At 43.0% G+C, this 15250-nt stretch overlaps 1 protein-coding gene across 1 annotated transcript; it reads right to left on the bottom strand.

Moving 5' to 3' along the window:
• Positions 1-7193: 7193 nt before the first annotated feature.
• Positions 7194-8119, bottom strand: TMEM215 (transmembrane protein 215). The gene has a single exon (XM_059836705.1). It carries the CDS (start codon positions 8065-8067, stop codon positions 7345-7347), a length of 723 nt encoding a protein of 240 aa, XP_059692688.1. The 5' UTR covers positions 8068-8119; the 3' UTR covers positions 7194-7344.
• Between the last annotated feature and the right edge of the window lie 7131 nt (positions 8120-15250).

The raw sequence follows: 15250 nt of genomic DNA on the forward strand, positions 1-15250 counted from the left end.
CCAGCACAGTGCTCATCTTTAAGTGAGATGCTTTAAATCCACAGAGATTTACATTCCAGATTTGGAACTAGTCAGCTAATCTAGCAAGCATTCTTTTCTAAAATGGCACTATATACTAGAAATATGTGATGTGTTCTTCCTTTTCTTGATGATTTTATCCATGCCAGAAAATGGGAAAGCAATTGCAATAATAGAGCTGAAGAAGTGAAGGTGACATGTACTTTATAGATCACTTCAAAGAGTGGCCATTCATTTTCTACAGTCATGCAAGATAATACAGAGGATACTAAGACTCTATTTACAATGTGGTGATTTTATTGGAAAGATTGTGCATTCTGATTATTGTTTATTACAGCTCCATCTACCTGGCAGTGAGAATGCAGGCAGGAACATTAAAAAAAAAAAAAATCACACAACACAGAAACTGACTTATGAAAGTCTTTTATTAGATTGATAAACCTTCACTATATTGTTTCAACTTGAATATTGAGGAACAGACTGAATAATCACAATATTTTAAAAAAATCACAACAAGTAAAGCCAAAAATTCATTAATGTATTTCTAAATGTAAAACTTCCTAGATTTTATTCAAACCATGGGCATAGGAAAAGACTGGGTTTTGCCACCAGAAGTTATTCTTTATCCCCTAGGTAGCAAACATATTTTACTTAGTTTGTTATTGGCGGGGGGGGGGAATCCTAGTTCCAAGGTTCTTTTTTTTGTTGTTTTTTTTTTGCAAACAGAAAAGTTATCTGCTTTCTTGTGCAGCCAATTAATCAAATGAAATAAATTAATTTGTTTAAATAAAACGGAAGTGAAGTCACGGGTCCTTTGCAAACAATGCAGGGGCATAAAATGAGTGTTGAGCCTGACTGTGCAGACAAAGATGTGGTGTCTCTTTAAGATCAATGTCTGATTACTATGAGATTTCCCCAGCTTGTAGAACATCTCTCCCACCTACTCAGATCCCTAAAAATTACTAATAGCCCTTCCATCTGAATTGACCTCAAAAGTAGAAATCTTTGGTTTTTTTTAAGAGTGTCTTTCTGGGGCTGTCCTTTAAAACCTTTAAAAGACAAGGCTATGCAGGATTGTTCTACTTATACTCCAGCTGAGCACCATCTGCTTTTCAGATAATGAGCACTTTGTCCTCCTTATTCCGCTCCCAATTCTTCCCTACTACAGTATAAAACATTGTATTGTACAATTTTATACATTCTAAATTGGAATTCGAAGATAAAATATTTTGCAATAAAATGTTCTCTCCAAATAAAATATGGGTAAATTGCCTTTCCTCCTAAGGTAAATTTAGTTTTAAATTTAAATGCACGTTCAGATACAGAGATATAAAATAACCAGAATTTGAAATGTGATAGAGTGGGTGTTTCTTTGTGTGGGAGCCCTAATGACTGAAACCTTCCAAAGAACACACATGAGTCTACATCATGTTATTTAATGTCCCACAGCATAGTAACCGCAGTCTTCTGGTTCACACAGGGAAACAACCCACCCCACCTTCTTATTTGTCTACCATCTTCCCTCAGCACTATGTCTTAAAATACATATGTATGTGATCCTTTTTGGAACTAAATTGCAAAGACTGGATTCAAAAGTTTTCATACAGCACTAAGTTTGACCTGGAAGATCCACATGAAATGTTTAGTGTTACACCTTTGCAAAATTTGCCTTGGATTTCAACAGCAACAAAATAGGTTCTTCTTACCAAGAGTGCCAAATATGAAGCTAATATAGGAGCATCCATATGTTTATGACTTTACACAATTGCTGATTATTACTGCATTTCATACTAAAATACAGTGGTGTGAAAATAAGTGTTTTGATGAGATCTAAAATCAGATCCCCACTATGTGGTAATTTTTTTCCTGTAGTTCTTGTATCATGCCTTCAGGCAGGAAAACATTCTCTGTCCCTTCTTGAGGAGCCATCTGGGTAAGCTACCAAAGATACAATACACACATGGAACAGTGCACTAAACATACTGTTTTTGTGACCAGAATTCAACACAGTTATCCTGACAAAGTAATGAAATATTTTGTGTGATGCCTTTTTGGTCTCTTTTGTTTTTATGAAGACCTCTTCTGTTCTATTCTCATTAGAACATGTACAGAGCCAGATTTTCGAAGTGTTTAACCCTTTTTCACTCCCTGAGGAGTGAAAAGGACGCTTTAGGTTGAAAAAAAAAGAGCTAGAAATGCATCTTTCAGAATTGACTAAAGGTTCAGAGCATTTGGGGAAATGCTGAATACAAAACACTGGAAAAATTCAGATTTCAATTTCCAGGAATTCACAGGGGCCATACTGAAACACAGACAAGGAGTATCTTAATTCTGTTGGAAGAACTGTGTGTTCTTAAAAAGCCACAACAGAGTTGTTCTTAGAATAAGTTTTTTCTCCTAAACTGAAGGAATTTAAAATTACAGCAATAGACTTAAGCAGAAAAGCTGTGTAAGGTGTTGAAAAAACACCTCTGAGGAAATCTCAATTTATTATTGTGTTATGATTGTGCATTCTGTTTCCTGCCCTTGCAGAGAAATGTACAGCATTATATACACACACCCATCCAGGGTGCAGCCTGTAAGTAAAACCATTAAGCATAAACAATTCCATGTATCTGACACAAGGCCAATCCATGCAACTCTTCTGAGCACAAAACACACAAAGATTTAAAAACTAATGAAAGCTGAATCTCCATGTCTGGTAAAGATAATAGAGTGTCCGGAATTCCAGCATCAATAAGACTGCTAAATTAAATGTAATGCTTACCTATGAAAGCTTGCCAGGGTGCGTGAAAAGTGACTTCTCAATCCACTGTCTCTGTGGTTCAGAGCCATAAAAGAGCCCATACCACCAGAGAAGTAACAAACCCACCAACAGTTCTTCCTGTAGGGACTGTATGTTCAGACTGGCTGCAGAGTGGAAACAGGCTCAGCATGAGCTGGTTTGCAGCTATGTCCCATGCCATGTGCCAAGACAACACCTCTAGCCTATACATTAGGAAACTCCTCTACAAGTTTTAATACAATTTATATTAGAATCATCAACAGAAACCTCTCAGGACTCTAAAGTTTCCTATGCCATGACTTTACTGGGAACATGCTGAGAGTGAAGGTCTTGTGTGCTGATTGTGCTCTGCAAGTAAATAGGTTAGTCCCCACACACACATGAAAATCAGGTTGGCAGTGCTTGGTGGCCTGACAGTAACCCGCCTCTGACCCAGGGCAAAATCCCAGGCTTGTGCTGCAACAACTGACAATATAACTGAATGTCTCAACATAACAGCTTAGATTGGATGGATGATGTAGTGTCAAATTCTACCACCCTGGCCAAACGCAGGAGCTCACTCTGCGAAGTCTGGTCAGCAGATATGGTGAGAGGGGGTCAGAGTAGCTGTTACTCCAGTAAATTTCAAGATAATAAATAGTTACTGGAGCCAGGAGTTAGGATCAGAGAGGGAGGAACTGCCTCTGCAAGAGTATGACATTTCTACAGAATGCAGATCAAGAATACAACAAAGTCCAGAGGGACGCATACTCAGAAGACACTCGCCTCTTGCTTATTCAGTTCTAGGCTGAAAGGACCAGCTATTGTTTTGCACTCAGGAGGACAAAGTGCACACTGATTGAAATTTCAAATTGTCTTGTAAAGACTCTGCAGTGATCAGCTTGTATGACTGTAACAATGCTAATTATGACAATAGGAATTTAAACAAAGCAACACAAAATTGCCTTTTGTTCTGCATATCATATTGTCTCTTAAAAGAGGACAAACTACACTGTAGCACTATGATAAATCCTATTCCAAAAAGAAAGTTTATATATCTTAGGAAACTTCTCTAAATGTCCAAATTACTGTTTTCCATTAAATGCTTTATACACCCTGCCACTTTAGGACTAAGCAACATGTGGTTCACAAGACATTTATCCCCGAAGATATCTATCCCCCAAACTGAGCTCCCCTACAACTTCATGCATTGTTTAGAAAAGAGCACTGAAGAGAGAAGTGGGACTCTGACCTGAAGGTTTTTTAATGTAGCAAGAACAGAAAGAAGCTCTCATCTCTGGTCACAGCTTGGAATCACACCCCAAGCTGTGGTGGTATCCTGAAGCCAAATTCAGACTAGAAGCTGCCTCTGAAAAGCAAAGTGATTATTCCTGCTTGTTCTAAGATCAGGACTGGCATCACAAGTTCTAGCGTCCACATGAGCTGAAAGAAAATAAAGTCCCAGGTGCTCTCTGATCTGGGCATGTCATCTGCATAAAAAAATTTGAAAATGCTGTCATGATCTCTGTGATCAAATATGCATTAGATTTCTACTGGCAAAACTATAAAAAGGTCACTTTATTATAAAAATACCTCAAACCAATAGAACCATGAAACCTCCCAAAACAACAAAACCAAACAAAACCAAACCTTAATACCTAACCCCCCTCAACAAACAAAAAATCTAAACCACTTTCATTTTCAAATGTTAAAATTCATATTTTAATGGCCAAATTAAGCAATTTCCATTTCATCCTCCATTAAACTAACAGGGAACAAAAAGATAAAAGATTTCAGAGGCAGTACTAATTCATTTCTCTAATTTCAAATTCTCACACTTTCAATAAAAAAATCTAGAGAATTATGGTATATTAGCCTAGAAATATTGCTTAAAGTTATATTTTATTGTGAAATCAGCTGAATGAATGGAGGGGTGACATTGCCCGTAAAACTTTAAACACTTTTTTTTTATCTCTTTCTATATTGTGAGAAGTTTTCAATCCCATTAAACTTTGCTTGAATACAAGCATTCTCTCGTTTTTACACTACAAATGGAATAAAGCACATGACTCAGATCTGCATGTCTGTATCTCAAGTTATATATTTACTATTCCATTTGTCACTAGAGTTTGCTGTCTTGTCTTGAAAAAGCCCATGTAACTTTTGACAGAGAACATTTAATCCTAGACAAAATGGAAAAACTTGATTTCTTCCTATATATATATATTTGCAGAACTGTACAAATCTAGGTTCCCAGCGGGCTGGTGCCTTGCTCTCTTATGCAAGGCAAGCGATTACTCACAACCCTGTCAAAGGCAGCAGGCAGGACCCAGTAGCCTGTTTTCTCATGGTGGGTCTGATCTCCAGGGAGGCTGAACACCCCTGGGAACACAGTGAGAACCCTCACCTGCTCTGCTCAAAAGCAGAAAGCAAAAGACCCTGTTTGTCAGCACGTTCATTTCAGCAGTATTTTAGCTGTTGGCTTCACAGGTCATGAAATAAGATTTCCTGGTGCCATTAAAGATGTGCTTTGCACATTGCAGAATCAGGTCCTGTAGTGACTAAGCCTAAGCAGAAGGCAAGCTGCTGACAACAACTGAGTGCTTTTATGTGGAAGTTGAACGTGTCAGGGAGAGGGACTGTTTTTGTGGAATTCCTATGCTCATTGGATCAAACCTGGGCTGCACAAAGTGCAGGTGTTCATTTATTACCACAGTACTGTTGCTGCATGCCTGAGCAGCACAGCTGCCTGTAACCACCTATGCAGAGCTTCTGCCTGACTTCAAAGAGCTAGTGTTTTTTGATTTTATCATAGTAGTAGCCAGATGCCCCACCAAAGCCTGGCCAAAGGGTTAACATCTTATTTGGTCTGAAAGACACCAAGCTAGCCAGAAAATTGTTTCCTTCTTCTGGAAACATGTTCAGACACTCATTGTCTGTTACGATTTGACATAAGTTTCTCAACAAACAAACAAATACACACATAAGCATATGTATAAAATTTACATTCACTTTCCAAACAATTCCATGGGCATGGAAAGCCTCATTTAAGTGCAAAATTCCTTTTAATTTTCTACACAACATCTCAGGTTGCTACAAATGAAAGCCTGTTTTTCTTATTTCCTACTCTGGTAACTCAATACATTCCTCTGGTACAACCTATGGTTGACAAAAACCATTTAAGTAGGAGCAGCTATTAAGACTTTCATCACACAGGAGCTGTTTGGTGTTCTGGGAGTTTGGTTATAGGAACTGGAGCTTTGTGAGATGTTAGCAAATTACTCTATGCTTTAGCAACCATTATCCTAAGACCTCAACACTTAGAGTAGCTGCTTAGCATGCACATTGTGTTACACCACATCTCTGTTCCCTACACTGCAGAGGCCAGGTAAGATGTTTATGCACAGCATGGAACACGCAACTTAGTGTTGGACGGAACAACCAGGTTTGTATTTCAGTATGTAAACTGCAGGCTCTGAATTTGAATGTTTCATCTTCATTACCCACTTCACATTTTCTTGCTATGTATCCATAAGCTGTGAAAAAACCATCTGTCAGTCAGATCCTCTGTTCCCTTCTCCCAGCAAAGCATGGCTTTGAGACCCCTGAGTGGACTGTCACCATGCATCCCCCATACAGAAATATCTGGCATTTTAGAAAAGGCACAAGAAAATGGCATTTTCAGAAGAGTCAGATCCCACTCAGAACATAACTCACAGAAGTCTATTCCTGAAGTGATTTTTGAGGTACTGAAATATATTTTAAAGACCTGAGTTCACTGACATCTGCTCCTAGTCTCTGCAAGAACTCTGTCTTGTTAATGTTGCATTCCCCTTGTCAAGTATGCCTCTAAAATCCAAAAGTATTAGAAACATTTCAGTGAACTCCAGACCAGTGGCAAATTAAGCTAATACATCTCTATTCGTGCTGTTGATGATGGATTAGTCTTTGAAAACTCTCCTGAGCCCGTATGGTTCCTAGGAGACTTCCAGAAGAGCCCACAGGGTCAGGACACCTATTCTTTGACACAAAGGGAAAAAAAATCCAGCAAGGACAAAGGGAGACAAATGATTTCTACACTTCCTGACATCAGGCAGCTATTGGAGTTCATGCTGACAGCTCTCAATCTCTCCCAAAATGAATGACAGTATTTCAAAAACTTATTCAGCCATAGAGCACCACATTCTTTCCTACAGACAGCTCCAGAGTTTCATTCAGCTCTTGATCTCAGCTGACAGCCACTGCTGCCCTCCTGCCAGTGTGCCTACAGGCTTGGGTACAACAGGCAGCCAGAAAAAAAAAAGGGAGGGAAAGGGAGAAAAGAAAATTAAAATTAAATTTCTTTTTTTCCAAAAATGAAAAATTGAATTCTTTAACCTTTAAACATGCTTGTTTACTTACAGAAAGCGTACTTCAGGCACAAAAGGTTTGAGTATCAGTCACATACCACTTTAAATTGAAATAGTATCAGGATTGTCCCATGCAGTCAGCTATATTATCCCCTATCAAGAAGTTGAAGTTGCAGTTTTTGTATACATACATATATATAAAGTATGCATCTTTCACACAATGGTCTCCTGGTCTGAATTGACTCCAGTGGGGTTTATGTAACAACAGTACCTGTCATAAGGGCTGTTATCCTTGTAAGAGCAGACAATGATACTATCTTTAGGAGCCACAAAAATGTTGTCTTCAATGTCAGGGCAAGGAATGCTGTCCCTGCTGGGAGAAGAGCTCTTCTTCTCCAAGGCACTGTATGTGGAGCCATCTCCCACGAACACATTCTCTGGCATCTCTGGGTAACAGCTCTCCAGATATTTCAGCATCTCCTCCTGCTCCACCTTTTTGGCGAGGCTCTTGCCCTCTGCCGTGGCAGCGGCGGCGGTGCTGGTGGTGCAGATGAACACGGTGTCCTCTCCCCTCAGCCCTCTCCTGTCCTTGCGGTAAGCTTTCCTGGCCAGCTCGTCACAACTTCCCTTGCCAGACTCCAGGTCCGAGGGGGTCCTTAGCAGCTCCATGACATCCCGGTCCTTGAGTTCCTTACAGCACGGACGCATGTTCTCGGGACACTTGGTGCAGCCGTCGGTTTTTCTGGTGAGGGCAATGGCGGCGATGCCCGGCAGGCAGATGGCCGGCCCGATGGCCAGCAGCGGGATGTCTCCCAGGGTCTCTCCCTTGATGCCAGACACGGTGAACATGAAGCCGAACACCAGAAAGACGCTGACCAGAGCCACCACAAGCCCCGTCCGGGGGTTGATGTCGTCGGGTCTCAGGGTCCGCGCCATCCAGCTGCTGCGCACGGGGACACTTCCCTCCACCGGAGCGCCCCTCGGGGCGGGGGACAGACGCTCTCCGGCAAGCTTCCGAAGTTTCCCAGGCAGCGAGGCGCGGAGCACCCCGACAGCCGGCGCCGCTCGGCTTCCCCTCGGCGGAGCCGCAGACGGAGGGCGGGCTGGGGCCGGGAGCTGTCCTGCCTCCTGCCTCCTCCCTCGCTCCCTCCCTCCCTCGCTCGTTCCCTCGTTCCCCGGAGCCGGTCGGAGCGGCTCCCCCGCCTGTAGCCCCGCCGCGCCCTCCCACGCTGGCGGCGGGCGCAGTGGGCTCAAGCCCTGCCGAAGGCCGGGGGTAGAGAGACCGGTCGGCTTCCAGCAGCAGTGGCCGGGGAGACAGCTGCCGCGAGGGTTCACCTGCCCGGTCTCCGCCTCCTCCTCCTCGTCCTCAGCCGGCCCCGCCGGAGCCCCGCACAGCCGTGAGTAGGCGCACCGCCCGGCGCGGGATGCTGCGGGGCCGGCGCGGGGGCTCGGCGGGCTTGCCCCTACCTGATGGCCACCACGGCTTGGCCGGCTGCTGCCGCCACCCCGGGCAGCCTTTCCCTCTTTGCCGAAGGGGAGAGGACCCCCGACGGGCGTCCTTCCTCGGGAAGCCGGCATATGCATCCTCCGCACGGGCCCCCGCACCTAAAGCGTCTTCTTCGGTGGGGACGGGGCTTACGAATTGTCTCCTGGGCAGACGGCAGTCCTGCCCCGAGTGTTCTTCTGAGTTAGGCACCTGTGGAGAGCAAGGCTTCAGGAGATGCTCTGCGGCAGCTGGATTTCATCCTGAAGGTGGCCCTTAGGGAGAAAGCATCTCCTGATGTTGTTCCCTCCCCAAGAATGAACATAGTTGTTGGGGTCCCTTGGTATCCATGGCCTGCCGACTGTGATGGTGACGTTCTGTCCCTGTGATTTGATGCACTTTGGTGATGGTAATTTGAAGTAAGCACCACCAGCTGAATGAGTATAGAAAAGGATCTCAAACAGGTGGGAATGTGGAAAGGCAGCAGCATCTTCAGGCAGGTTGCCAGTGATACAAAAGACTGAGTGCTTTCACCTGGGGAAGAGATACTGGGAGACAAAAAGGAGTGATACCAGAAAGCTTCCAAGAAAGTTAAGGAAACAGAAAAGGACACTCTGAACTAAAATTTTGAAACCAAGGTTTCCCATTTAAGTTTTCCCATTAACATGATTGATTTTCCTCATACTACAAACTTGGAAAGCTAGGAGAAGCCAGTTTAGAAAACACTCAGATGTTTCTCAGGTCATGAAAAGCATGGGTTTTATTTACCCTCCCTACAGTTCAACATCAACAGAGCACCTCTGTGTTGTCAATTTCAAACTTGCCTTGCAGAGAGCAAGTCCAAGAATATAATTCTGCAAGTGGAAGCAACTTCTGTCTTACAGGAGACTTTGTAAATGGGGTCTTGAGTCATAGTATTAACTGTTTCATTTGAAGGATGAATAAATGGGAGGAAAAGTACACAGTGGGGAGTTTTTAAGTCAGTGGCAACGGCCTGGGTTTGAGATTAAAAGTTTGTAATGGACCATGATCATTATTTCAACTTGTCCTCCAGAAAATTGTCCAGTAAAATTCACTCTGAACCTCTCACCTGTTGCAGAGTGGGCTGAAACAGGAATGTTTTAGACTCTGTTAGAAATACCTTTCTTGACTGAAAGACATAAAGATCAAAACCTTCCAGCCAGCCCAAGTTAACTTCTACTTTTGCCACTGTGCAGGATTTAGTAGTATGAGAAATGACAGTAGTGTTCTCAGCTCCTATTTTCCAGAGCGAAAATTTGCTGTTTCTTTCCATCTGCTGTTATTCAGAGACACAGCTTTTATGTCCCCACTTTGGAATGAATAATGCTTTTTTTTATCCATCGTCTAGATTCTGGATGAAAGAAAGTGATTAACCTTCAACAAGCCTGTCCCACGTAACTAAAATGTTGTAAAGTGTAAGTTATGAAGTTATGAGTATGTTGGTAACTAATGCCAATGAAAGTCACTGTTCCTGCTCCCTGACCTTCCTTCAACTCCCCTAGTGCATTTGGATAGTTTTTCAAAAAATTGGAAATAGTTCTTTTGTTGAAAAACAAATTATGATGGCTGGGAAAAGCAATTACCTGGAGCTGTACTCATCAACAGTCCTTCAGAGCTAGAAAAAGGACACAGAAATGTAAATATTAGTGGCATTTGTGGAGGGGAAAATTGCTGTAAGAGCTGAAGTACATGTCAGAATATCTAACAGGAGTAAAAATGGCCCTTCAAATTTAAGCAACAGGCTTACTGAGATGGAAGAGGGAACATCTACTTTGGAACAGAAAGCTGTTAGTGGACAGAAAAACACAGAAAATGTCAGGACAAAGGTGGAACTAAATGTCTTCAATTTGTCCCTTTGTGAGTGATTTCTAGACAAGATTGTATGCTTCCAGCAGGAGGGGATAGAAAGGGAAAACAATCACCCAGTTCCAGGAAAGCATGCCACGGTTGTTAAAATTGTCTTCCCAAGCTAGAAATCAAGAGATCAGCAAGTGCCACTTAACACAACTGAGCAACAATGCAAATGGTTGCATTTTCTATCCTGTTCATAACTAGAGAAGAAAAATTACTCCTTTGAGGTGAAGTATGTTTCTGTTCCAGTGCTGTACACAAAAATTAGGTACTCAACTGTGTTTTTACCTCAGTTTTCAATAGCACCCTCTCTTTCCCCCTCTTGAGTGGGCAGCAGGATGGGGACTGAAGGAAAAAAGTGCTCTTTACTGTAATAGATCAGGGTTGTGATCACCTGAAGAACATGAACATATGTGTCTATGGATTGGATGAGATGCTGCACTGGCTTTGTCTGGGGTAGAGTTAATTTCCTTCACAGAGTCTGGTGTGGAGCTGTATTTTGTACTTGTGCTGAACACAGGGTTGATAATACAGAGATGTTTTTGTTATTGCTCAGCAGGGCTTACACAGATCCAAGGCCTTTTCTACTGTTTGTTCTTGCATGCTGGTGAGGAACTTGCGAGGAGACGCAGCTGGGATAGGTGACCCCAACTGACCAAAGGGATTTCCAGACCATGTGACATCATGCTCAGGACATAAGGCTGAAGGGAAGAAGGAGGAAAGGTGGGACATTTGGAGTGATGATGTTTGTCTGCCCAGGTCACTGTCAGGTGTGATGGGGCCCTGCTCTCCTGGAGATGGCTGAACACCTGCATGCCCATGGAAAGCAGTGAAATAGTTCCTTGTTTTGATTTGCTTGCATGCATGGACTTTAGTGTCCCTACTAAACTGTATATACCTCAACCTATGACTTTTCTACCTTTTACCCTTCTGATTCTCTCTCCAATTCCAGTGGTAGGGGGGTGAGTGAGTGGCTACTGGGGCTTGGCTGCTGGCTGGAGTTAAACTATGACAGATGCTTCCCTGAGTCTCAGAGGAATTAGATGACATAGTTGCCAAGCCAATCTCCACAGTACTTGAAAAGTCCTGGCAGTCAGGTGAAGTCCCAGGTGACTAGAAGAGCAGAAATATTGGACCCACCTTTAAAAAAGGTAGGAAAGAGAACTGTGGGAACTACTGATCTCTCAGCCTCCCTGGACTGACATTTCCTATTAAAAGCTACCCAGTAGCTCTCTAAATTGTCTAGAAAAGGATTTGATGGGTGGGCTGTTTAGTGGCTAAGGAATTAGTTGAACAGTCATACCCAGAGGGTAGTGGTCAACCCAGCTCAATCTTCACATGAAGATTGGTAACAGATGGTGTCCCTCAGGGATCTGCCTTGGGACAAGTATTGTTTAATGTCTTCCTCAGTAATGGAGAGCCATTGGCAGGTTTGCAGCCAACCTGCTTTGAGGGGTTTGAGTGGTGCTGTTGACACCACTGAAGGTCAGGATGCCATCCAGAGGGACTTGGACAAGTTTGAAGAGTGAGCCCATGGGAATCTCATGAGGTTTAACAGGACTAAGTTCAAGGTGCTGCACCTGGGGCAACCCCCAGTATCAACACAAGCTGTGAATGGATGGAGAGCAGCCCTGTGAGCAGGACTGGGGGCTGCTGGGTGGGAGGCTGGACATGACCCAGCCATGAGCGCTCACAGCCCAGAAAGCCAAACGTGTCCTGGGCTGCATCCAAAGCAGCGTGGGCAGCAGGGGAGGGAGGGGATTCTGCCCCTCTGATCTGCTCTGGAACACTGCATCCAGCTCTGGGGTGCCAGCACAGGAAGGACATGGAACTGTTGGAGTGAATAGGGAGAAGGGCCGCCAAGATGATTAGAGGTATGGAGCATCTTTCCTACAATAAAAAGCTGAGAGAATTGTTGAACCTCATGAGATTCCCATGGACCCACTTCTCCCTCTTGCACACATCCCTCTGCATGACATCCTATCCTTCAAGAGTGTCAACCACACCACTTACCTTGGTGTCATCTGCAATTTTGTGGAGGGTGCATGCAATACCCTTGTCTATGTCATGAATGAGATATTAAATAACACTGATCCCAATACCAACCCCTGAGGGACATCTCTTGTCACTGATGTCCATTGCAACTCTGAGCTGTTGACCACTACCCTCTGAATATGACAGTCCAACTAATTCCTTATCCATCTAGAAGTCCACTCATCAAATCCATCTCTCTCCAATGTAAAGAGCAGGATGCTGTAAGGGACTATGTCAAAAGCTTTACAGGAGATAAATGACATTCACAGTCCTTCCCTTGCCCACTGATGTGGTCACACTATTCATTCTCTGTTTCCAGTCACTGGGGATTTCTTCTGACTGCCACGGCTTTGCAAATGTGGTGGAGAGTGATTTGGCAACTACATTAGCCAATTCTCTCAGGACTTTCTGGGATGCATCTCAGTGGATCCCATAGACATCTATGTTCTAGTTCCTCAGGTGATAAGGAACCCGACCTCTTAAGAAAGGAAGCACTTTTCTCATCCAGTCCCCACCTTGCTGTCCATCCACTCAAGAGGTGTGGGAAGAGAGACTGACAATGAAAAAATTGCTGAGTATCTCAGCCTCGTCTCATCCATTGTTTTCGGTCTTCTAGTCGTGTCATCAGAGGAGTACATTTTCTTTGACCTCTCTTAATAACCATGGAGCAACCAAAACAGCTATTTGGATAAGCAGCTTTACATATATTACCTTCCTTTTGGTTTTTTATGTAGGTTTGAAGATGGAGATCAGAAAACTACGGACCAAGATGGATGTGGAAAGGGTACCAGTTGAATGACAGGTAATTTTTCCTGGTACTTCTTTCTTAAACCCTTCTCTGAACTTGCTGTTTTGCAGATATGATTATCTGCTTCTGTCAATGGCCTTTTACAAGAGCAAAGACTTTCTCTGACCAGGCAGTACTGCAGAATCCATGAAAAAGTGTGTGTGCCATAATTTTTAGTATCCCAAAAATTCTAAGATCTGGCAGATGGAGTTTTGAATTAATACATTACAATTGACAGCTGGCTTACTTATAAGATCTCATACCAATCAAGAACTCCACAAGCCCTTAATAACATCATAAGTAAAATTAGACTCTAATTTTCACCTTCCAAGGTCTGTGGCAATGCTAAAACTTGGTACTTTTTTTGAGTGTGGGATCATGTAAGTCCTATCTGTAATTTGGATATGGAACATGGGACTTGTTTTGCTAGCAAGTTCTGTGTGCATACTCAAGTTTCAAGCTTTTACACTAATGCAGTTGTGTACATAGTTGAGCCACCCCATTAGCTTGAGGAGACAGTCAGTCATTCTGCTGAGGTCACTGGCAGGCACTTCAAACCTGCTCAAGAGCTGCTTCACAAAAGTTCTTCCTGTCTGCAGCAAGTACTCCATGCTGAAAGTGGATGCTGAATGCGCAGCATCCATCTCCAGGCCTTTTTGTACATTGTGTTTTCTTGGCAGCATATACAAAAGAAAATACTTGACAATTTTTTTGTAATGTGCTACTATGTGCTGTGATCCTCATATGCCTCTGCTGAAAGATTTTTTTTTCCTCTATTTGAAAATGTTTGTTGTTTACCCAGCTTCACATGCCATAATTACCTTGTTTCTAGTTCTTACGGGGTCTGTGTAGCCACTTCTGATGCCTCTTCCATGCCTCTGGACTGCTCTCAAAAGTTCTCTGGGTCTTCATGTCCTCAAGCAAAAGGAGTTCACCTGAGGGAGGATTTTTGGGCTCTGACTGTTCACTCAAGCCCCTGGGTCTTGCTCTTTGTAGACAATCATTTGTGCTTGACTGCTGCTTGCTGGCCAATTGGCCGGATGTGGAAGGACTCTGCTGATGAGAGCATCTGATCAATAAACAAGGGGCAAAAGAGAAATATCAGATGCCTGAAGGGCTTGTGTTTTGTCACTGAGCCATCACACCAGGAGTGGGATTCAGAAACCCTGGTAGTGAGTCATGCATCCGTCTTGAGGTGACCTCGGGGACTTAGCGGGATTGCTGTGGAAGAGGTACAGGCTGCTGTATGAGTCACGGCATCAGGCAATAAATTAGCCAATATAATTCACTGGGAACTTTATCTATCTGCATCGCTCTGCCTGATGTGCTCTTTCCCTTTGGGAAGATTCTGATTAAATATACTTTATTTCTTCTATCGAAAATTGCTCACAAAAGATGCAGTAAACTCAGGGGAGTCACCCACAAGTACTGCACGTTATGCACAATGGTGAATAACGGGTAGCTTGCTTTGTCCCAGAGAACTTAGAAAACACTTCTTAAAGGGGGTCTCTAATTGAGTTGCTTGTCTGTGGAGAAAGAGGAAGGGAAAATAGGTTGTCTTGACCTACCTCTGCAGAAGAAGCTAATAATTTTTGATATGCTGGAACATTTTTAAAGCAGTTTTAAGCATAATGATGACCATGTATTAGGGTACTTGCAATGACTAATTCTTTCTGTGAAGCTTGCTGACATCCTTCCTGTCTGTTTAGGAAAATTTAGTATAAAACTAAGGGAACTGATCAAAAGGCTATGCATGTTCCTTGCAGGCTCTGGAAGATTGGAACTTCCCAAGCCAATTAAAATTGAAGCAAATTTAAATGGGGATGGATATCATCAAAGTCTATAGCTCATTTAAAGAATGCAAATATGTCTTTTAAAAAAATCATCCTATGCTGTGGATATGAAAGAAAAAATGAAATTTTGTTGTAGCAGTCCTGATTGCC

This window comes from Haemorhous mexicanus, chromosome Z (genome assembly GCF_027477595.1).
Source record: "Haemorhous mexicanus isolate bHaeMex1 chromosome Z, bHaeMex1.pri, whole genome shotgun sequence".
Classification (NCBI taxonomy): Eukaryota; Metazoa; Chordata; class Aves; order Passeriformes; family Fringillidae; genus Haemorhous; species Haemorhous mexicanus.

Coding starts and splice junctions, on each gene's coding strand:
- TMEM215 (XM_059836705.1), bottom strand. CDS start 8,067: ATGGCGCGGACCCTGAGACCCGACGACATCAACCCCCGGACGGGGCTT.